We start from the raw sequence: 23,941 nt of genomic DNA, 5'->3' as shown, positions 1-23,941 counted from the left end.
TCTGTGTATCTTCTACTTTTAGCTCTATTTTATCGCGGTTCTTCCATGATGGTTGAATTTCTATTAGCACATCAAATATTTCTCAGAAAATTCAGAAAGTCTTTTGTTTTTTATTTTGAGGATTTTTTTTGAATGATCACTTCTTATTTTTTCATATTTTCTAATAATATTCTACACTTATCTACTCTTTACAGTTGTGCTATCTTCGTTGAAAAAATTGCAAAACTAAAGTTGCTGTCTATGAGAGAGAAGAAGAGTTCAGAAATTTTTTCTACAAAACCAACTACTTTCAAGCTGAAATTGGAAGGTCATTTTAATTCCCAATTTCGATGAAGTTTCAGTACATTTTTCCTAACGAATGGAGTCTCATGTTGACTGGTGTTGTTGCTTGAAGTTCCTCTACGTTTCCTCAAATACTGGCCAGTTGGTGAGATCTTTTCTTGTTGTTACTGTTAGTATACACCTCAATGCATATCGTTATGAATAATTTTTTGTAATTCAAGATTAATTTTTTTTTTCTTGGTAATCTCTAGCATTTGCTTTTGAGAATATTGTTGTAAACCCATTTTCTATAGTGGAAGATTTTACTGGACTACTAGGGTTTTTCCCTTTTCATTGAAGGGTTTTTAATGTAAAAATTCGGGGTCTTGATTGTGGCTTGCTACTGAGATTTTTATATTTATATATTGGTTATTGTGCTTAGCTAATTTATTTGAAATACCCATTTAATTTGCACAAAGAGGGCAAAAGGAAATAAATTTGTTGTTTCTTACATTAATTGACTGTTTTTCCCAACAAAGGCTGACCTTCGGAGTAGGCAATGTTTGATGTCTAACGCTAAACCTCTTTTATTATTATTATTATTTTTTTTATATACAAATTAGATCTCTTCATAGAGGTCAAGCCATTCTTAGAAATAAATCAAGTGACAACTCTAATCTTTGTGCTAAGCTTGATTTAATAACATACTCATGTATCTATGTGTAGGATGGATGCATATTAGACTTCTTCAATGCACCACATCACAATCACATACCTCAAATATTGTCTTTTTTAAGAAGTTAATAAATACCATTTTTTTTAAAAAAAATTCTTTCATTACTTAGGCTTTTCTTTACCTCTATTTCAAGGTCAATACCTGTTTCATATGTTCTATTTAAGTTTAAATTAATAGGAATAGTTTAGAAAATTTATAGCCTTCTATTTTAAAACTAATGTATTAAATAATATCCCTTAAGAAGAACTGTTTGATTCCCTAAACAATTTTTAACCATATGCAATAGAGGAAATATTTTTTATTATGTTCAATGTCACCAAGCTTATGGCAGTCAAGGTAAAGAGGACGAAAATGCTTTTCATTATTATTTCTCAAAAGCAAAAGAAAAGTTTTACTAGTGTTATGTTGACTCGGCAGAAATGTTGATGTTTCCTAGTTGTTTGGGAAAAGAAGTGGTTGTTGTACTCAATATGACCCTTGAAACAAAGGTTTATAACGCCCTTGTTAATTAATGTAAACACTTCAATTTGAGTAATAGTAACAAATAGACAAATACCACCCTTGATGTTAGTCACTATGCATAGAAACATTCATACTATAAGCATGTGGCTCAAATCAAGATCCAATTCCTTGCCAAACCACTGTAATAATTATTTTAGCAGTCACAAATTTTTTTGTTTATTTGCCAATTAAACTATTATCTTCTTAATGTTTACATATATGGACAAGCATTCCTTATTGAAACAGCCCATAAGATATTGAACCCTGAGAATTTACTTACCAAGTTACCATGGCTGTCAAGCAGCAATGGCTTTCACCATGGTAATGGGGAGAAGCACTTTATATAGTGCTGAATAAGTATTACACAGAAAAAAGAAAAAAAAAAAAGAGTGTAAAATACATATGCTAAAGGAGGTAAAATGATCACTCCCGAGCAACTACAACTACTTGCTTTCCTACATTTTGGCCACTAAAAATTCCTATAAGAGCTGCAGGGCCATTTTCGAGGCCTTCGGCTGTGTCTTCAACATATGCCATCTTTCCTTCTCTAATGTAAGGCAGCACAAGGCCTATGAAGTTGGGAAAGAGGTGATAGTAATCATACACTGTAAATCCTTCCATACGAATCCTCTTATATACCAAAGATAATAAATTTCTTATGCCTTCAGGTTGATCAAGATTGTATTGTGAGATCATTCCAGCTACTGCAATGCGACCGTGGAATCTCATGTTAAGGAGAACTGCATCAAGCATTTTGCCTCCGACATTATCAAAGTAAATGTCAATGCCTTCAGGAAAACACCTAACATCATTACCAAAAAAAAAAGTCAGTGCCTCTCAGTTTTTTATAAAAGTTACTCCTGCAGTTGTAAGTAACAATTAAGCCTTGATATTGCTGTTGAGATATTTATCAAACGTTAGTTTCTGCCAACGTTTATTCTTTAATGTTATGCAATTTGCAGTCACCATGAATAAATTAGTGAATGCAGTGCAATTTTGCCTCACAGCTAATAATGAGAAATTTTGCCTCATTAATTTCGTTTAGATTATTTATATGCAAATTTTCCACTGACCTTTTTAGAGCTGCATCCAAGTCATGCTCTTCCTTATAATTGAAAGCCTTATCGAATCCAAACTTGCTCTTTAGTATATCAACCTTGTTCAGATAAAAGCAGGACAAGTGTTGAAATTTCATTTTTAAAAAAGACCTTGTTTCTATATCCCCTGCTTTAAAACAAAGATTCAAGCATGCATTGCAGCTTAAAATTTGGGTCCAAATAAGTATAATCATACAACAGGGTGAGGACTAGGAGAATTTGAAATTTAATGTTTCAGAATATAATGCAAATTTGTGTTAAAATACTTTAAATGTCTAACCAGAGGCAAAAATAACAACTTGTTCAAGGAGGAAAATAAAAAGATCAAACCTGCAAAATCAGTTCGAATTAAGAACAAAATATATACTATTGCTTCAAATTCATTTAAAATGGATGTTAGTAAAAGGTGATGATATAAGCAGAAGATCAAGTTATGCGTACTTTATTGTTGTCACAAATATCTAATTGAATTATTGAATAAAAACAATGTTGTTGGTAGCACCTGTCAGAACAATGCATACCTAGTACTTTTCTTTTTCAAATATTTTATAGAAGATTCCAATTAAGGTTGATGTACCTTTTCTTTGCTTCCAGCACTTCCAACAACAAAACAACCCATCAATTTGGCCAATTGCCCAACTACTTGGCCAACTGCACCAAATGTTGATGAGACAAAAACATATTCTCCTTTCTTTGGTGAGCAAAGTTCAGAGAAACCGACATAAGCAGTCATACCAGGCATACCTATGTGCAAAAGTAAATCCAATTATAAGGAGCATTTAACACATTGTAACAAAATAAAGTGACATAGGAAAGACACATATACCGTGTCAATGTGTTTTTTTAAAAGAAAATATCTATATTTGCTAGCATGCAGAGGAGGACAGAAAAGAGTGACACGAACAAGATAGATTATGTAGTATAAATAAATAATTACACTGCAAAGTATAAAATTCATCTTTAATCAGAGTTCCATGAATTGTATATTCCAATCATATAAAAGATTATGAAGTAAAATCCTTTTTTTTGGTTTCTTTAATTTTCTTGAAAATCAAATCCATCTTATAAACTTTTTTCCCAATTGATGATCAAATTACTTACCAAGAAGTCCAGTATAGTAGGAAAAGGACACATCAGTGTGTAGGATTTTAAAGAGGCTTTCAGTCATTGTGATGAGGCTGTATTCTTCCCATTTGGTTACCCCCCAAACGAAGTCTCCTTTCTTGAAGTCTGGGTGCCCAGATTCCAAAACTTTAGCCACTCCATACCCAACTATTGGCTACATGTTTCACCAAAAAAATAGGTTCATTTGTTAAAGCAAAAACTATAATAACAATTCTCTTTTTTTCAAACTGAACCATTTCATGGTTTAGATTAAATACAACAAATTTAAAGGTGTATCCATTGCCATGTCAAGCAAGATAGTTATACAGCATATATGCAAGAGAAAGAGAGTGAGTCAGTTAGCTATGAGCATGAGCTTACTGAATGGGGAGCAAAGGAATAAATAAGGTTATCTGGGATTTTGGCCTTGTTGCCTCGCATGTAAGGATCACAGGACAAGTAAAGGTTCTTCACCAACACTTCTTTTGAACCCCTCTAGCACCTTCAAGCTTATGCTACTTGTGTTAAAGTACATGTCCGTTTCTTTGGGATTTCCATCTATGTAATCTCTAGCTAGCACCTGTTTGTTTCTCACTTCTTCATCATCACCTGCCATTGCTAGAAGCTTTCCCTCTCTTTTTCTGTAGCCTGTTGCACTGCAAATAATAAAAGAGAGAGACTCTTTTTTATAGGCAAGATAGTGATCATTATCAGGTTTGTAATGAGCTACAAATTTGACTACTATTCGTCAAGAAAGAAACATAGATGTGACAATCATATATAGTTTAATGCTCTTTGTTGTGAAGTTCTAACCTCTACACATCATGCTCTTTTGTACAAGACTTTTCAAATAGCATTAAATTGTTCAAAATTGACGGCTTGATTGTAAAACAAAATTTTCCAATTGCTTTTGTGTCAAAGCGGGATGATAGAATTGTACGCAGTGTATAGAGATTCTAGGAACACAATAAGAGAAGGGACGCGCCAGTTCAAGGCCTTGACCCAAAGCCCACATCTTTTAATGGTTTTTTCTTTTTTTTTTAATGAAATTTTTAATGGCTTTACTCCTTTATATAAAGGCACAAAATTTTAGAATTATGCTAAAAATATCACAAATTTATGTATCTAAGGCTCACAAATTAATGAGTCACCAAGTTACCTTTAGCATTTTTTGAAATTGTACAATAATAAGTGGTTTAGAAAATAAAAATGGGTTGTGTTATTTTTTCTCACCCCTAAAAAGGTCTACAAAATTTTAAACTAATAGAAGCTCAACCCAATTTTAGACCTTAATTTTTTTTTTTTTTTTTGGGAGGGGAGGATTGTTTCGAGACTTTAATTTAGTAAAGCAACATCTTACCCAGTAGATTGTGAATATTAATCACCTGATTCCCCACTTGGGTAGATACCAACCAGTCTCTATCTCTTTCTTGACACGAAAATCAATATATAATATCGCCTAATCTAAGATCAAGTAAACTTCATTTCTAAAAGAATAATAATTTTTTAAATTAAATTTAATGCTTAAACCATTATTTTTTAATTCTTTATATGAAATTAACTTTAATTTAGTTAGTGTTAATTCATCAAATTAACCTTCATTTAATTAGTATTAATTAAATTTATTTACTTGATATTTAAATATAAAAGACCCCATTTATTTTAATTGTCTTTTTTTATTTAAGAAATAGCTTAAAACTTGAATTCTTTTCATCTACTTTTTCTTATCTATTTCGTTGAGTGATCCACTACCTACTTTTTTTTTTTTTTTTTTTTTTTTTTTTTTTTTTTTTTTTTTTCGGTTAGGTTTGTGATTTGTGTCTGTGCATTGAGCACTATGGCGTTAGGTTTACTAAATAGACTTTCTCATATGGATATTGTGGGGATTGGCCCAAAATAATAGGTTGGGCCTTGGACCCGTTTGAGGACCCAGCCCATCTGAGGAGTCAACGTGACTGAAGCAATCCATATTCAAATGTCATTGGGAACAAAGACAACATGTCCGAGGAGGAATTTCTCCTCGGACACTGAAAATCTGGAGCTAATGTACATCCCAACCATTGAAACCCCTCTCCTAAATACTTGAAAAGGAAGGAAACATGAAATATCTAAGCAAAAGCTACCATCGCCACATTGAATGCACTACAGCTACTCTCCTGGCCGCATTAATGTGGAGAAGACTCCTGAACAGTGCTACCTTGGCTACCGCAACTCACAAAGAATTGAGAGGGGTGTCTGATGGGACAGGTGCTCAAGTAAGAGTTTAGATGATTGACAAGTGTAAAGCCTAGATGATAAGAAAATGCCTATATAATGTGTAGAAGTCCCCGTAAGAGGGGGGGCATGAAAAAGGAAAAAGAAAAAGACTGTTGCATGAAAAGGAATCATGTTGCACTAACCTGTATCCAGAAATTATGTTTTATCCTTATCATTCTGGGTGATTTTTGAGTAGAATGGCTTTTGTTCTTATTCATGTATTCCCTCAACCCATGCAATATTCTGTTTAACTTACTTAAACCTAGTTCTTAAATCCATATTCTACAAGAATTCATTGTGTTGGGATTTTTGGACCGAGACTTGAACAACAAGGACTGGGCCACCAAATTGTTGCCCTACAATTGGTGTAGTCTGTGGGAAGAACTTAAGTGTTAGTAAGTACGACGGTTAAGCATGGCAGGATTAATCTCACACCAAGAGAATCCCCACCAAGCTGACCCTCAATAGACAAATACTATTGGGTCTCAGTGGCAAAATAATCCTCCCAACCTAGGGACAAATCCAGGCAATGGAAGGAATCATGAGGGAAGCATACATACTACCTAGACGAGCCAAAGCCACACCCAAATAGGTAGTCGCGTATCCTGAAGGCGAAACAACTATCAGGCCATGCAGTGAGAGATAGATGACCTGAAAAGAAAGTTACGCTGTGCACAGTGAAAGTGATCTCCCTCCAGCTCAGATGCATCCTCTAACGAAGAGGAGGACATCAGTTACAGATGGAGGTCGAAAACTCCCCCAAGTGAAACCTTTTCTTATGAGAAGGAGTTGCGCCCTGAATAGAAGTATGAGAGCCCATCTAGCAAGGGTTTGGGTAATGATGCCATGAACAAGGCATTAGATCAGATCTCCAGATCACCCTTCGTGCACAGGATAGAAGGGGCTAAATTACCTCGACGTTTCAATCAACCTACGTTTGCCATCTACAACAACCGAGCAAACCCAGTAGAGCATGCGAGCCAGTTTAACCAAAGAATGGCCATCTACTCCCAGAATGAGGTTCTGATGTGCAAAGTTTTCTCGTTCAGCCTGGGGCTGGTGGAGATGAGATGGTTCAATAGCTTGAAAACAGATTCCATAGGTTCCTATAAGCAGCTCACTCAGGCTTTTTGCTCTCGCTTTATTAAAAATAGCAGAGTCCCACGACCCCTAAGCTCGTTATTATCCTTATCCATGCACGAGGGAGAAACCCTAAAGGCGTATTTAGATAAGTATTGGGAGATGTATAACGAGATGGATGAGAACCACGATGATGTCACCATCAGCATGTTCAAAAGCGGTCTCCCCACTAAGCACGGCTTAAGGAAATCTCTAACTGGTAAACCCGTTGCTAACGTTCATCAATTAATGGAAAGGATTGACAAGTACAAAGGGTGGAAGAAGACCAGCAACAAGGGAAAGGAAAGGAGAAGATCGTTCCTCCCAAAGGGAATGATTACAGGTCGGAACGATACAACAATAACCAGCCGATAAGAGATTTTTCGAGACAGGCTGGGCAAACCAACATGCAAACGGTTAATGCCGTGTTTAGAGAGCCAGTACAGCAAATTCTAGAGAAAGTCAAGAACGAACCTTTCTTCAGATGGCCAGGTAAAATGGCTGGAGACCCTTCGAAATGCAACCAGAACCTGTATTGTCATTATCATCAAGACCACGGGCATACCATTGAGGATTGTAGGAATCTATGGAATCACCTAGATCAGCTGGTCCGAGATGGAAAGTTACGTCATCTTTTACACCCCTCTAGCGGTCATCTGGGCCAGGCAATGCAGGAGCCTTGGAAAGATGTATCTTTAAGACCTCCCATAGGGATGATACACGTCATCTTCACCTCCTAGGAAGAACCGGCTCATTTCCTTCTAGGGTGCTGTCTGTGGCTTAGCTCTCCGTTGAGGACAGGGAGAGAGAGTTTAAAAGATCTAAAAAGGGAAGCTCTTTGATATTGGGCTTCTTAAACGAAGATAAGAGGGGAACTATCCAACCTCACGACAATGCTTTAGTGGTTATGTTGAGAATTGGAAGTTTCGATGTGAAGAGGGTACTAGTAAATCCGAGCAGTGTAGTGGAAGTAATGTACCCTGATTTATACAAGGGGCTGAACTTAAGGCCGGAGGATTTGACAGCTTATGACTCTCCCCTTATCAACTTTAAAGGGAAGACTGTTGTACCAAAAGGGCAGATCAGATTACCCATATAGACGGGATCAGAGGTGGTGGAGGTGGATTTTATCATGGTTGATGCCTACTCGCCCTACACAGTGATAGTAGCCAGGCCATGGATCCATGCCCTGGAAGCCGTATCTTCTCCGCTTCACTAAAAGGTAAAGTACCGGTCCGGAGGCCAAGTGGAAGAGATTCGTGGAGATCAGGCCATGGCTAGGCAATGTATGGTGGCCGCCATCTCACGCCAGTCCAATGCCGAGTCCTCGGCTTTTGGGAACTTATAGCAATCAACCACCTCAGCAACACAAGTTAATGAACTATTTGAGGAGATAAAATGTGAGAGTTTAGAAAGGTTTACCGTTGACCATGACCCAGAAAGATTTTTCCAAGTCAGCTCGGAGTTATCTCTTCAAGAAAAAAAGGAACTGGTCGGGTTTCTGAGGAAAAATGTTGATATATTTGTATGGGATGCCTATGATGCCTCGGGGGTTGACCCTAGTCTCATTTGTCACTACCTAAATGTTAACCCATCTTTTATTCCAAAGAAGCAGCCACCCCGGCGCCCTTCGAAAGAGCATACCAGTGCCATTAGGGATGAAGTGATGAAGCTGAAAAAGGCAGGGGCTATCAAAGAAGTCTTTTACCCCGAATGACTGGCAAATATGGTGGTGGTAAGAAAGAAGACAGGGAAGTGGCGAGTCTGCGTGGACTTCACAGACTTAAACAAGGCGTGCCTGAAGGACCGGTTCACGTTGCCTCGAATAGACCGACTAGTAGATGCGACTGTAGGCCACCCCCGAATGAGCTTCCTGGATGCCTTCTAGGGTTATCATCAGATACCACTGGCACTAGAAGATCAGGAGAAAAAGGCGTTCATGACACCCGTCGGAAACTACCACTATAAGGTGATGCCTTTCGAATTAAAGAATGCAGGATCAACCTACCAAAGGATGATGACTAGAATGTTTGAACCACAGTTAGGCAAGGTTATTGAAGTATACATAGACGATATGGTAGTAAAAAGCAAGGTGGTGTCCAAGCACGTAAAAGACCTTGAGGTTGTCTTTGGTATCTTAAGGGAACATAAGTTGCGCCTCAATGCTTCCAAGTGTTCATTTGGGGTGGGGTCTAGGAAATTCCTGGGTTATATGGTAACCTACAGAGGAATAGAGGTAAGCCCAGACCAGATCAAAGCGATTAATAGCCTACAGGCTCCTCGGAACCCAAAAGAAGTGCAGAAACTCACTAGCATAATCGCAGCGTTGAATCGGTTCATTTCATGATCCGCAGATTGATGCCGACCTTTCTACCTCTTAATAAATAAGTGGAAAGGGTTTGAGTGGTCGGAGGATTGTGTTTTGGCTTTCCAGCAACTCAAAGAATACTTGTCGCGATCACCTATCATGTCTAGTCGCGAGGCCGACGAGGTTCTGTTCGCATACATAGCAGTAGCCCCTCATGCTGTAAGCTTAGTGCTAATACGGGATGATGATGGGATATAGTGACTAGTATATTACGTAAGTAAATTGTTGCATGAAGCTGAAGTGCGATACTTACCATTGGAGAAAGAGATTCTTGTAGTAGTGCATGCCACGCGAAAACTTCCCCATTACTTTCAGGCACATACAGTCATTGTCCTAACCCAACTTCCCCTCCGATTGGTGCTCCGAAGCGCCGATTACACGGGAAGAATCACCATGTGGAGTACACTTTTAGGGGCTTTCGATATTAAATACATGCCTAGGTCCTCTGTCAAGGGTCAAGTCATCGCGGATCTAGTTGCTGAATTCACTGAACCCTCTGTAGAAACAGTAACCAAAGAGGAAAACATGGATGGAAAATCGGTTGGCACAATCTCGGCACGAGAAACCTCGCTATGGAAAGTCTATGTGAACGGCGCGGCCAACCAAAAAGGATCTGGGATAGGGCTAGTTCTGATATCGCCCGAAAGTATTACCATTGAAAAATCACTAAGACTTGGGTTCTCAGCTATGAAAAACGAAGCCGAGTACAAGGCCTTGCTTCAAGGAATGATGATGGTGCAAAAAATGGGCGGAAAAGCAATAGAGGCATTCTCAGACTCTAGACTGCTCGTAGGCCAAGTGATGGGTGAGTTGGAAGCTAGAGATGCTAGAATGCAGGAGTATCTCGGTCGAGTTAAATGCCTATAATCAGACTTTGAATCTTTTAATTTGACGCATGTTTCTAGAAGTGGGAACACACATGCGGATTCGCTGGCCACTCTTGCCATGTCTTCTGTGCAGGATCTGCCACGAATGATCCTTGTTGAGGATTTATGCAAGACAAGTTCAATCGAAAGGGACACAATCCGGATTAGAAGGAATTCGAGCTGGATGGATCCTATAATGAACTTCCTCAAAGATAATACATTACCTGAAGGAAAACTGGAGGCCGAGAAGATATGGAGGAGTGCTCCTCGATTTTGGTTGTCAGAGGACCACAAGCTATACAGGCGTTCCTATTCTGGGCCGTACCTACTATGCATACACCCAAAGGAATCCGAGTCCTTACTTGAGGAGCTGCATGAGGGAATTTGTGGGAGTCACACAGTAGGAAGATCCCTAGCGCACAGAGCACTCACCCAAGGGTACTGGTGGTCGAACAGGCAGAGGGAGGCCCAAGAATATGCAAAGAAGTGTGATCAATGCCAAAGATTATCCCCAAATATCCACCAACTGGGGGGAGTCCTTAACCCCCTCTCCAGTCCTTGGCCATTTGCTCAATGGGATCTTGATATTGTCGGCCCTTTCCTAAAAGCAATAGGGAATAAGCGGTACATAGTAGTCGGCACTGATTATTTTATCAAATGGGTAGAGGTTGAACCTTTGGCCAACATCAGGGATGTGGATGCGAAGAAATTCATTTGGAAAAACATCATTACGTGCTTCGGAACCCCTCACACCCTTATCTCGGACAATGGTCTTCAATTTGATAGTAAAAACTTCAGGAAATACTGCTGCGACTTTGGGATCACAAACCGATATTCCACTCCTGCCTACTGCCAAGGAAATGGGCAAGCTAAGGCCGTGAACAAAGTCATAGTGAGTGGGCTGAAAAAGAGGTTAGATGATGCAAAGGAGAGATGGGTGGAAGAGCTACCACACGTCTTATGGACCGAACGACGCCGCGATGGTCAACGGGAGAATCTCCTTTTTCAATGACTTATGGGGCCGAAGCTGTGCTCCCCCTCGAAGGTAGCTTCCCCACGTTGAAATCCAGCATCTTTACCCCAAGAAGTAATGACGAGTTACTAGGAAGAAGTCTGGACCTAGTTGAGGAGAAAAGAGAAAAAGCAATGATCCAAATGGCCTATTACCACCAAAAGTTAAAGCAGGGGTACGACATTAACGTAAAGCTACGACCCCTAGGGCCAGGCGACTTCGTGATGAGAAAAATTTTTGGCAGCGCTTAGAACCCATCCTGGGGCAAGCTGGGGCCCAACTGGGAAGGACCATTTCGCATCATCTCTGTGGCAGGAATAGGCGCTTATTATCTGGAGGACCTAGACGAGAAAACTGTACCTCGCCCATGGAATGTAAACAATCTAAGAAGATATTATTATTAATGAAAACGGCTGTGCCTGTATTTTGTCCCGTGATCATCGCGTATTCATTGGCCCACTTCCCTCTATCCAAGTTTTAAACAGAACCTAAGTCCTATATGGCTCCTCGGACCACGGGCTTAAGGGAAATTAACAACTTGTGGCCTCTATCCAAGTTTTAAACAGAACCTAAGTCCTACATGGCTCCTTGAATCACAGACTTAGGGGAAATTAACAACTTATGGCATCTATACAAGTTTTAAACATAACCTAAGTCCTTCATGGCTCCTCGGACCACGGATTTACGGGAAATTAACAACTTATGACATCTATACAAGTTTTAAACAGAACCTAAGTCCTGCATGGCTCCTCAGACCACGGACTTAGGGGAAATTAACAACTTATGGCCTCTATCCAAGTTTTAAACAAAACATAATTCCTGCATGGCTCCTCAAACCACGGACTTAGGGGAAATTAACAACTTATGGCTTCTATCCAAGTTTTGAACAGAACCTAAGTCCTGCATGGCTTCTCGGAATACGGACTTAGGGGAAGAACCTAAGTCCTGCATGGCTTCTCGGAATACGGACTTAGGGGAAATTAACAATTTATGGCATCTATACAAGTTTTAAACAAAACCTTAGTCCTGCATGGCTCCTCAGACTACGAATTTAGGGGAAATTAACAACTTATGACATTTATACAAGTTTTAAACAGAATCTAAGTCTTGCATGGCTCCTCGGACCATGGACTTAGGGGAAATTAACAACTTATGGCCTCTATCCAAGTTTTAAACAGAACCTAAGTCCTGCATGGCTCCTCGGACCATGGACTTAGGGGAAATTAACAACTTATGGCATCTATCCAAGTTTTAAACAGAACCTAAGTCCTGCATGGATCCTCGGACCACAAACTTAGGGGAAATTAACAACTTATGGCATCTATCCAAGTTTTAAATAGAACCTACGTCCTGCATGGCTCCTCGGACCACGGACTTAGGGGAAATTAACAACTTATGGCATCTATACAAGTTTTAAACAGAACCTAAGTCCTGCATGACTCCTCGGACCACAGACTTGGGGGAAATTAACAACTTATGACATCTATCTAAGTTTTAAACAAAACCTAAGTCCTGCATGGCTCCTCAGACCACGGACTTAGGGGAAATTAACAACTTACGGCTTCTATCCTAGTTTTAAACAGAACCTAAGTCCTGCATGACTCTTCAGACCACAGACTTAGGGGAAATTAACAACTTACGACTTCTATCCAAGTTTTAAACAGAACCTAAGTCCTGCATGACTCCTCGGACCACGAACTTAGGGGAAATTAACAACTCAGAACTCTTGTGCAATTTTAAGGTATGTTCATAGTCTCGTATAATAGCATCTATTGTTCTAAGTTCACCGCATGGCCATGCCCCTTCTCATTTGTTTATATAGGTAGGATTGTTGCAAACATCAACTAAAGAAACAATAGCATTAACTTGGAACAAAATAATGGAATTCTATCAACATCAATCATTAAAAAAAAAAAAAAAAATGAAAGAAAGAGCACTCTATATTAGTAGGCGAGAAATAATACAAAGGGAAGTCTTTGCAAAAGAATAAAATATAGGGCAACTCCCATTTGAAGTAAAAAAAAAATATAGTAATAAAAACCCTAAGAGCTAAGCCTCAGCAAGAGGATTCTCTTTCTGCTTTGGCTGAGGAGGGGGAACGTCCCTAGCTTGGGAATCTGCCCCAAGATCCTTGGTGACTGACTCCTTAGCAGGATCCTTGGCCTTAGAGGAGGTTCTTTTTCCCTTGCCCTTGCCCTTGTTCTTCTCCACTTCCACATCTTCGGCTTGGACGGCTACTTGACCGGAGCCCCCAGCAGTGTTAACTAGGGGGATGGCATCAGGAACAACCGTAGCCTGTTTAGAAGCTTCAGTGGCATCATTAGGGATCTCTCGGATCTCAGGAGGGAAAAAGACCTTCTCAGGCAACCTCAAGGCCTAGTCTGTAGGGATCCCTGCAGCATTGAGAGCATGATCCCATGAAATACTGCAGTAATCCCTGCATACCTTTGGTAGCTCCTCGGAAAGCCTGGCTTCAGTCTCTTCCACCCCAAGCTGATAAAAAGCCTTCTTTTCAGCCTCGGCTACTTCCTTAACTAGCTGAGCCTCTTCCTTGGCCAGCCGGGCCTCCTCCTTGGCTTTCTGAAATGTGGCCTTGAGATCCAACACAGTTTGCTTTTCAGTGGCAAGATTGATCTCAGTCACATACAGTTTTTGGCGTTGGTCTTTGGCTTGACTCTCAGTGTTCTTCAAGCTAGCCTCGGTGTTCCTGCGGTTTTTCTCAGCCTCTTTGAGCTTCTCAGACAGCTCAAATTGCTCCTGCTTGAGGGTTCCTAAAGCCTTCTCCACCTCGGCACGAGAGAGAGCCTTAACGTCAGCCAACTTGCGATTGTTGCGGCAATCCTCCTCGGCCACAAACACTTGTTGAGTAATCTACCCAAAGAACGACAAAACGATATGTTAGAACGTGATAGGATCTAATGATTTTACCAAGGAGAAGATGAACTGCCTTACCATTGCAAGGTCTCTCTTTAGGGATAAAAAGAGCTCGGGCTGTGAAAATCGCCTGTAAGCCTCCATGTCCCTGGGAAGGAGCATTGGCTGCTCCAAGGTCTCAACTATATACCCTGCTCGGCCTCTGTTGTACTCTCGGACCGAAGCAATGTATGGAATGGCGACTTTATCCACTTCGAGTTTCGGGCTCCAAGTACGTGGATTAACGCGCACTTCAACCCGTTCCGTCTCCTCTTGGCATTCTGCAGATGGAGCCCTTTTGTCCTTCTGTTCCCTGGTTGTCTTTTGCTGTTTACCCTGGCGAGGGGCCACCTTGCCTTCCTCAAGGGACTCAACCAGCCTTTTCTTCTTCAGGTCCAGGTCAACCTTTAAACCAAGGTCGGTAGGGAGTTATGGAGCAACGAGAGGATAAATAGGTGCTTGGGACTTGGAGAGCACTTTTGATGATTGCCCTTTGCCTCGGGAGGACATCAGCTCTCGTAGGCTCTTTCCTTTGTTAGAGGCCATATTGTCCACCTCCTCGTCGGAAGAGTTGTCTGAGCAGGCAATAACAAGTGGCACGCTAACCACGAATTTCTGTCCTGCTCTCCCTCAGGATCTGAAAGCTCAATCAGAGGAGCTTTGGGAATATCCTCTTCGAAGTAAAACTCATCTATCTCTTCCTTAAGAGAAAGACGAGAGGATTCAGTCTCTTTTTCAGCCTGTGCTGCAACTTCAGGATTGTCTAGTGGAGGCAATTGCGCAATTGGTGGAGGATTTTGAATGCCAGGTAAAACGACTGGCTTGAGTTTGTTTCAGGCTAAAAACTTGGGCTTAGATATGTCAATCCTTGCCAACCTTGGACTACCAGCTCTTATGGCTTGGCCGACGTCTTGGAAGGCGCGGGATAGGGGTTGGTAGCCCAAAACCAAATGAGCCGCACGTAGTTGCCCGTCCTCGTTAACGTAGATCTCCGACCTCAAAAGGTAGTTCAAGGCTGGAACATTTACGTGGCTCAGCCGAGGAGCAACGTGTTCTTTATCTGCAAAATGGCTGAGAAGGAGATTGTGGTTAGGTTATAAAAATTTTGGATTTTTAAGCAAAAGAGAATGAAGATAAAGGGTTAAACCCCCTCCCTAAAGGATTGGCCCTAGAGGCGCCGCACTTGGATCTCCTGCACGAGTTTGACAATGAAGACCATCGCTCCACTCTCCTGAGGCAATTAGGAAGTCATCCTTCATACCCTTATTGGATTTGGGGAGGCAGGAGATTAGCCTAACGACCTCGGACCGAGATTTAAGATAATACCCCGCCTTTTCAAGACTCGTACAGGTGAACTACATCATGCCATGTAAGGCCTAGACCCATCCGCTCGTTTAGGACATCTATGCTGCTTAAGATCTTGAACATGTTTGGAGCACACTGATGCGGTGTCAACCTATGGTTAAACAAGTAGTCCCGGGTAATCCTACGCATGGGAAGTGCCATTCCTCCTTCTATAAAAGCAATCATGGGAATGACGACTTGATCCACTTCTCTATCTGTTAGCACTCTTTCTGGGGGACAGTACTCCAGAACCGCCCCTTGTGGGATACGATATTTTGCCCTAAAAGCCTCCATGGCGGCCAGAGTATCTACTAGATACTTGAATCTACCTATCTAAGTTAAATCGGAGGGCCGAGAAAGAAAACCGAGGTGAAAGTTGAGGGCCGAGGAGAAATTTGAAGCTACGAAGAGAGTAGAACTTACGGGTGTCCTTACAACAATCTCTGAAACACTTGGAAATCTCTTCAGGGAAGGACGCCTCGCAGAAATAGCTACAGAAATTTAAAGGTCGGAAGTGTTCGTGAATCTCTGGGAGCTGAAGTTCTCTGGAGTTCTCTGGACTTCTTGTTTGCTAGTAAAAAAGAAAAAGTCTCCTTAAGGCTTTATATAGCAAAAGGGAAAAAGGAGATCGCTCCCGCTCAAGACTCTGGGAAGAATGTCAGCCATTAGATCTGCGATTCACCGTTAGATAAGGGAGACATAAAGCCGCCTGGAGTAAATAGCCACGCCTCGTAAATTGTAGCGCATCAAAAGTAACTGCCCCCACACGTGTGAACCGGAAACTAATTAATTTTATCCCTTGAAAGGTCAAAACCCCGCTTTTCTCCTCGGAAGGAGATCAAAACCAGAGTTTTGAGGGGCTATTGTGGGAACTGGCCCAAAATAACAGGTTGGGCCTTGGACCCGTCCAAGGACCCAGCCCATCCTAGGAGTCAACATGACTCAAGCAATCCATATTCAAACGTCACTGGGAACAAAGACAACATGTCCGAGGAGGAATTTCTCCTCGGACACTGAAAATCCAGAGCGAATGTACATCCTAGCCACTGAAACCCCTCTCCTAAATACATGAAAAGGAAGGAAACACGAAATATCTAAGCAAAAGCTGCCACCGCCACATTGAATGCACTACAGCTACTCTCCTAGCCGCATTAATGTGGAGAAGACCCCTGAACAGTGCTACGTTGGCTACCGCAACTCACAAAGAACTGAGAGGGGTGTCTGATGGGACAGGTGCTCAAGTAAGGATTTAGATGATCGACAAGTGTAAAGCCCAGATGATAAGAAAAGGCCTATATAATGTGTAGAAGTCCCCGTAAGAGGGGGGCATGAAAAAGGAAAAAGAAAAAGACTGTTGCATGAAAAGGAATCCTGCTGCACTAACTTGTATCCAGAAATTATGTTTTATCCCTATCATTCTGGGTGCTTTTTGAGCATAATGGCTTTTGTTCTTGTTCATGTATTCCCTCAATCCATGCAATATTCCGTTTACTTACTTAAACCTAGTTCTTAAATCCATACTCTACAAGAATTCATTATGTTGGGCTTTTTGGACCGAGACTTGGACAACAAGGACTGGGCCACCAAATTGTTCCCCTACAGATATTATTCTATTATATTTTAGTTTTGGATTTTTTTATCTTGTTTTCTTTTTTACTTTGTAATAATAATTAGTCTTATCCTTAAAATATTATTGGACATATAACATTAAAAAAAAAAAAAAATCATTGGTAAAAGAGAATGCAATTTATTTGACTGTGTGGGTTAGTGGAAAATTAAGTCAATAACTTGGATTTTTCAAGTATTGTTAGCGGATGTTCTAAAGACATTTGTTAATTAACCATATTTAGAAACATTTTATGAAAAAAGAAAAAATAATTGACTTATTTGATAGTTTTTTATATTTCTCATAAAGTGATATTAAAATTTTCTTAAAATAGTTAATTAATTAATATCTTTAGTGACCACCTTGGCCTGAAATATATATTTTTTATATATAATATTTAAAATTTTATATTTGTCTACTCTTAAAAAAAATTTGTGACCTCTTTCAATTTTTTTTATACCAATAAAATTAAACTTTGATCCATAATTTAGTCCACTTAATAATATATTATGACCTTTCAAACAAAAAGAAAATGCCCAAACAAAAATTTTTGAACTAAAAATTGGAAAAAAAAAATGATAATAATAGCAAGTCCAAATGCCCAATAAAGACCCCAGGGAAAAATGCCCAAGATCAATCCTCACTTACTACTCAGACAGATTTTTAAATCAACAAAAATAATAATAATTAAATTTTCATAAACTAAATACCCAATCAATCCTCACTGTCGATTGATCAAATTTTAAACCAAAATAGTTCCTAACCTAAAGGGAAATAAGAATCTCAGTCCTCAGTAGTCAGTGAGTAGCAACTCAGCAAAGCTGCACCAGCAAGACCGTGGCCTCAACGTGCTGCCACCCTTGGTCCCAGAGCACATCGACTATAGCGACGAGGAGATCGGAGATTGCCTTGGCCCAGACTTGGTCTCAACGTGCTATCGCCCCTCAAGGTATTTCAGTTCTCTCACTCTTTTTCTCTATATCATCTTTGCTTCTGCTTTAAGAGTGGCACTCTCTCTCTTTCTCTTTGGAACTGAAAACTGGGAGTCTCTTTGGAATTGAATAGCTTTGCCTAAGCCTAACTGCCTTTATTTGACTTTATCGATTTTGTGAGTTTTTCGTTTTGTGTATTGTGAATGTGTTATATTTCTTTAATGTTTTGTGTAAGTGTATGTAGGAGATTCTAGCCTTTTACCCTTATTTTTAAAAATATTTAGCAATATGTCCTTGTTTTGAAACTATATAGGTTCGTACCACATTTTTAAAACTCGAGTTACAAACTTAAGTTCCAAAAACTTGAGTTCTTTGAAAAAATAGCTTTCAAATTTGCCGTATTATTTTTTATGGAACTCGAGTTATATCTCCAAACTCAAGTTTTCAATTAATGGTCCTACATATTTCAGAAACAGTGGTAGATTGCAAAATATTTTCAAAAACAAAGATATTTGGCCATTTTGGCCCTGAATGTCTCTATTTTTTGAGCAAATAACGATGAATGTCTCTATTAGAAATACTTAGAGGTATGAACTAGTTAAACTACAAGGCTATTAGAATGTCTCTACTCTTCTCAAACTCCACACCAGCAATGGAAGGAATAACTTCCATGCCCAAATTTGAGAAGGAAAAAAGACAATTAAAAAAGGTAGTCATTTGGATTTATTTATTTATTTATTTTTATTATAAATTGAGTCATCATCATGTTATATCTCACATAACTGTAACTATTGTTATAATATACAATAACTTTTATTAAATTAATATTTTGAGTATCTGTATTGGATTGCATATTATCTAAATTCTTAATATATACCAATTAGCAGAATTAAGGTTTCTCTGTTCTGGAGGAAATATGGTTTTTTAACCTATTTTCCTGTTAGACTGTAGAATTCAGGGTGAGGCATGTTTGTATCCTTGGAGTAACTAGGTTACATCCAAGGTTTGTAGGGCTTTGTTTCTTGGGGATCCTGGAAACAATGAGTGCTTAGAGGTTCTGGTTGATAGTATTTCCAAATGGATGATCTCTCAAACAGGTGGAACAAACTATCACTCTCAGAACGTGAAAGAGGTGAGTTTAAATTCCAGGCACAGCATAAGTCGCAAGAGTTCTCGATTGTGGCTAAGTTCTACGCGCCTAGACTTTTGAATGTGGAGGCAGTGGCACGTACTTTCAATCCTATCTGGAGATCTAAGAATGGGTTTCAAATTCAAAACCTTGGAGAACATAGATTGCTTTTCATTTTTGATAATAAAGCAGATGTTGATCGGGTTCTACAAAATGAACCTTGGAGCTTTGATAAGCATGTAGTGATACTCCAGTTCTATAATAAAACTCTTCCTTTACGAGATTTGGTCTTTAGAGAATCCCTTTTTTGGGTCCAAGTGCATGATATCCTGATTGCTTATATGAACCAAGCTACGGCAGAAAAGCTCTGTTCTGTGACCGGTGAAGTGATTCATATGCCAGGGGGTCCTTCGCTGGGCGGACAGGGATTTTTGAGAGTTAGAGTACGTGTGGACGTGACTTAACCCCTCTGTCGTGGAAGAATTGTGACGCCTGAGAATGGAGAACAATCATGGGTGGCGTTCTAGTACGAGCGGCTACCCAATGTATGTTACTGGTGCGGGTGTTTGGATCATGCTGATAAAGACTGCGAAGTTTGGATTCACAGTAATGGTTCTCTCAAAACCAAGGATAGGAGGTATGATTCTAGTATTAGAGCCCTTCCTTTTTATTCCTCCAGCAAAAGTGTTGTTTGTGTGCCTGGATATTTTGAATCACAGAAACAGAGATTGAAGGAAAAGGCTGCACATGTGAAGAAAGCCAACCGGAGCGGAAAGGACGATCATCCATTCCGGCCAACGATGCAGACAGAAACGGAAGGTGCTGATATCCCGACTGGCATTAATGATGATTTGAATTTAAATAGGGAGGATTCTTCGCCTTGTTTTCAGAGTCATAATGAGGCACGTACAGTTGACATGCAAAATCCCATAAATCCGGAGAGGATTTTCGGGGATTTGGAAATGCATGAAAATCCTCAACATCTTGGGTCAGGCTGTGTTGGCAATGAGACTAACGTGGACCCAACTAGCTCATCTTGTGGACCTGGATTAAAAAGCCCAAACTGTGATACTCCTTTAGTGAAACCGGGCCTGGTGAGGGAGACTTCAATCAAATGGGTTAGAGCTACTCGGTCCAGTGTTAAATCTGATGAGCTTGTTCATCCAACAAATTTGGGAAAATGCCATGCAGAGGCTTTTGTACACGAGCTGCTGGAAGCAAAACGTCGGTCCAAAAATACTGAGCATGGTGATTCAAGCACAAGTCCAACGGTGGAGGCTGTTCAACAGCCCCGCCGAGAGCTATGAATTGGTTATCTTGGAACGTGCGGGGGCTTGGGAACCAACACACCGTTCATGAGCTTGCATTGTTAGTGTGGGCACAAGATCCTACTGTCCTGTTCTTGGCCGAGACTTGGGCAGACGAAGATAGGCTAGTGAAGTTATGTGATGATTTACATTTTGATGAGAAGTGGGTTGTTCCAAGAGTTACGAGGGCTGGCGGACTAGCCTTGCTTTGGAAGAACATGGTGCAAATTACTGTAGATTCATCTTCCCTTAACTATATTGACGTCATCGTCAACAAAGGGAAGGATGACTCTTGGAGATTTACTGGTATGTATGGGGTGCCAGAAATTGGGAGGAAGTATGAGACTTGGGATTTATTGCGAACTCTTGATCGGAAATTCAGCTTGCCATGGTTGGTGGCCGATGACTTCAACGAAATCTTATTATCACATGAAAAGTTTGGCGGGGCGTTGAGAAGTGAAGCAGCTATGAGAGATTTTAGAGAAGTTGTGGATGATTGTAGACTACTGGATTTGGGGTATGTGGGTAAAAAATATACTTGGCGGGGCAAACGTGGCGATGGTATGGTTTTGGAATGGCTTGACCCAGCTCTAGCTACACAAGCTTGGCTTGCGTTGAACCCAGCCACATAGGTGCAGTGTATTAGATCAAACATCTCTGATCACTATCCCATAATTGTCAAGCCTGAAGGTATTGTGGGAAGACAATGCAAATTGTTTAGATTTGAACACATGTGGCTAACAGAGAGTGGTTATGGTGATACTGTTAGGGAGGCTTGGATGACTCACATGCTGTACTCATCCTCTCAGATAGTGTTGGAGAAAATCAAGCTTTGTGAGGAAAAGCTAATGGAGTGGAGCAAACGCTCCTTTGGTAGTGTGAAGAAACAGATTGAGGAGAAGTCTAAACTCCTAGAAAGGGCTGAATTTGTGGCGGCACAGGGGGCTAATTTTGAAGCAGTACGAATTCTTAGAGTTGAAGTGAATGAGTTGCTTGAAAAAGAAAGCTTGATGTGGCAACAACGAGCAAGAGCTTTGCATCTCAAATCTGGCGATAGCAATACCCGATTCTTCCACAACAAAGCTTCTCAGAGATTTTGACGTAATAGAATTGTGGGCTTGCTGGATGAATCCAATTCTTGGTGCATGGATAGATCACAGGTTGAGGATATAGTTTATGACTTTTATTCTAGCTTATTTACATCCTCTAGACCAGCTGGTGCTCATGCTGTGTTGGAGGTCATCCAGCCTTTAATCACTGAGGATATGAATAATGGTTTGACTAAGGAATTCACAAGACATGAGGTAGACATTGCCCTAAAAGAGATGGCCCTGCTCAAGGCCTCAGGTCCTGATGGTATGCCCCCTCTTTTCTTTCAATCTTTTTGGCATTTGATTGGAGATGATGTCTCCAAAGTGGTTTTAGATTGTTTGAATTCATGCCATATTCCTGAAAATTTTAATTTCACTTATGTTACTCTTATCCCCAAAGTGAAGAACCCTGAAAAAATATCTGAATTTCAACCTATAAGTCTTTGTAATGTTATTTACAAGTTGATTTCAAAGGTGTTGGCAAATCATTTAAAACCTTTATTACCACTTATTGTTTCTGAAAATCAGAGTGCTTTCTAGGCTGGTAGGGTAATTACTGATAATATTCTTATGGCTTTCGAAACCTTACATTACATGAAAAATCATCAGAGTGGTAATACAGGTTTTATGGCTCTTAAACTTGACATGAGCAAGGCTTATGATCGAGTTGAATGGTCCTTTATGAAGGGTCTATTGGAAAAGATAGGTTTTCACAGAAAATGGGTTGATCTTATGATGGAATGTATCACTACTGTCACTTATTCCATTCTGATTAATGGGGAGCCGTCTCTGGTCATCCACCCTAGCAAAGGACTCAGACAAGGAGATCCTCTATCTCCATATCTCTTCCTTCTTGGTATTGAGGGTTTGCATGTCTTACTAGCTACGGCAGCTGCCTCTGGCGAGATTAGAGGTATATCTATTTGCAGAGGTGGACCCCGATTAACCCATTTATTTTTTGCAGATGATAGCTTGCTTTTCTGCAGAGCTTCGGTCTAGGAATGTATGCACATCCAGGACCTTCTGTCTACTTATGAAGATGCATCCAGACAAAAGCTGAATAGAGATAAAACTACTCTTTTCTTCAGTAAAAACACGGATAGAGGGATTCATGATTCTATCATAGACCTGCTTGGTGTTCCCGAAGTAAAGCAATATGAAAAATATTTAGGCTTGCCATCCTTTGTGGGAAGGAACAAAAAAACAAGCTTGGCTTTCATCAAAGATCGGATTTGGAAGAAGCTTCAAGGGTGGAAGGAGAAAATTCTATCCCAAGTCGGGAGGGAAGTTCTTTTGAAGGCGGTAGTGCAAGCCATTCCCACATATTCTATGAGCTGCTTTAAGCTTCCTATTACACTTTGCCATGAGATTGAGGCAATGATTTGGAAGTTTTGGTGGGGTCAACGAGGCACTAGAAGGTGTATTCATTAGGTTAAATGGAGTAAAATGTGTAGGCCTAAATCGCTTGGAGGTATGGGTTTCCGGGAACTACAAAAGTTCAATGATGCAATGCTTGGCAAGCAAATTTGGCGATTATTACATAACCAAGATTCCCTATTCTACAAGTTTTTCAAAACTAAAATTTTCCCGCATGGGACCATTTTTGATGCTAAGGAAAATAGAGGATCCTTTGCTTGGAGAAGCATCTTAAAGAGAAGAGAAATCATCAGGCGAGGTTTGAAATGGAGAATCGGGAATGGTTTAAAAGTCCATATTTACGGTGATGCTTGGCTACCTGGGTCTCGGCAAGGCAAGATTTTATCCCCTGTTATAGATGGTCAAGCTGATGCAAGGGTGTATAGCTTAATAAATCATGATAGTTTGTGCTGGAAGGAGGATGAGATTGATAGGTGTTTTATACCGGAGGAAGCTGCACTCATTAAGGCCATTCCGCTTAGTCTTTTCAATAGAGAAGACGTTCTATATTGGCCCCATACCCGGAATGGTGTCTTCTCGGTCAGGTCTGGGTACTGGCTTTGTTTGGACCTTGCTGAAACAGAGGTCGCCAATAGCACAGGTGCAGCAGACGCTACGGCGGTGTGGAAGGATATTTGGCGACTTCGGGTTCCAAACCGAGTAAAGAACCTTCTATGGCAAGCCAGGAATAACTCCTTGCCAACTCGGGCCAACCTTGTTAGAAGAAAAGTTCTCGACGATGCGTTCTGTCCGGAATGCAAGCTTAACGCAGAGGATACTTTGCATGCGGTCTAGTCTTGCCCGAAACTGGTTGATACATGGAAAGTTCACTTCGTTCAACTTCAGGTGACCACTACTCACTGCGCATCCTTTCTCGACGTGA

At 40.3% G+C, this 23,941-nt stretch overlaps 3 protein-coding genes and 1 pseudogene across 3 annotated transcripts; 2 read left to right on the top strand and 2 right to left on the bottom strand.

Moving 5' to 3' along the window:
- Positions 1–1,921: 1,921 nt before the first annotated feature.
- Positions 1,922–4,318, bottom strand: LOC115965440 (annotated as a pseudogene).
- A 5,556-nt stretch (positions 4,319–9,874) lies between these two features.
- Positions 9,875–11,320, top strand: LOC115965165. Its single transcript, XM_031084354.1, has 3 exons — positions 9,875–10,281; positions 10,348–10,746; positions 10,864–11,320. Exons 1-3 carry the CDS (start codon positions 9,875–9,877, stop codon positions 11,318–11,320), a joined length of 1,263 nt encoding a protein of 420 aa, XP_030940214.1.
- A 2,049-nt stretch (positions 11,321–13,369) lies between these two features.
- LOC115965164 (protein WEAK CHLOROPLAST MOVEMENT UNDER BLUE LIGHT 1-like) lies at positions 13,370–15,871 on the bottom strand. The gene is made up of 4 exons (XM_031084353.1): positions 15,776–15,871; positions 14,273–14,638; positions 13,766–14,191; positions 13,370–13,696 (listed from the first exon to the last, which is right to left on the bottom strand). Exons 1-4 carry the CDS (start codon positions 15,869–15,871, stop codon positions 13,370–13,372), a joined length of 1,215 nt encoding a protein of 404 aa, XP_030940213.1.
- Positions 15,872–21,282: 5,411 nt separating this feature from the next.
- On the top strand, positions 21,283–21,651 carry LOC115965163. The gene has a single exon (XM_031084352.1). The coding sequence runs from the start codon at positions 21,283–21,285 to the stop codon at positions 21,649–21,651; it is 369 nt and encodes a 122-aa protein (XP_030940212.1).
- Positions 21,652–23,941: the final 2,290 nt, after the last annotated feature.

Source organism: Quercus lobata, chromosome 10, assembly GCF_001633185.2.
Source record: "Quercus lobata isolate SW786 chromosome 10, ValleyOak3.0 Primary Assembly, whole genome shotgun sequence".
In the NCBI taxonomy this organism is placed as follows: Eukaryota; Viridiplantae; Streptophyta; class Magnoliopsida; order Fagales; family Fagaceae; genus Quercus; species Quercus lobata.
This window is presented reverse-complemented; position numbering and strand designations above follow the sequence as displayed.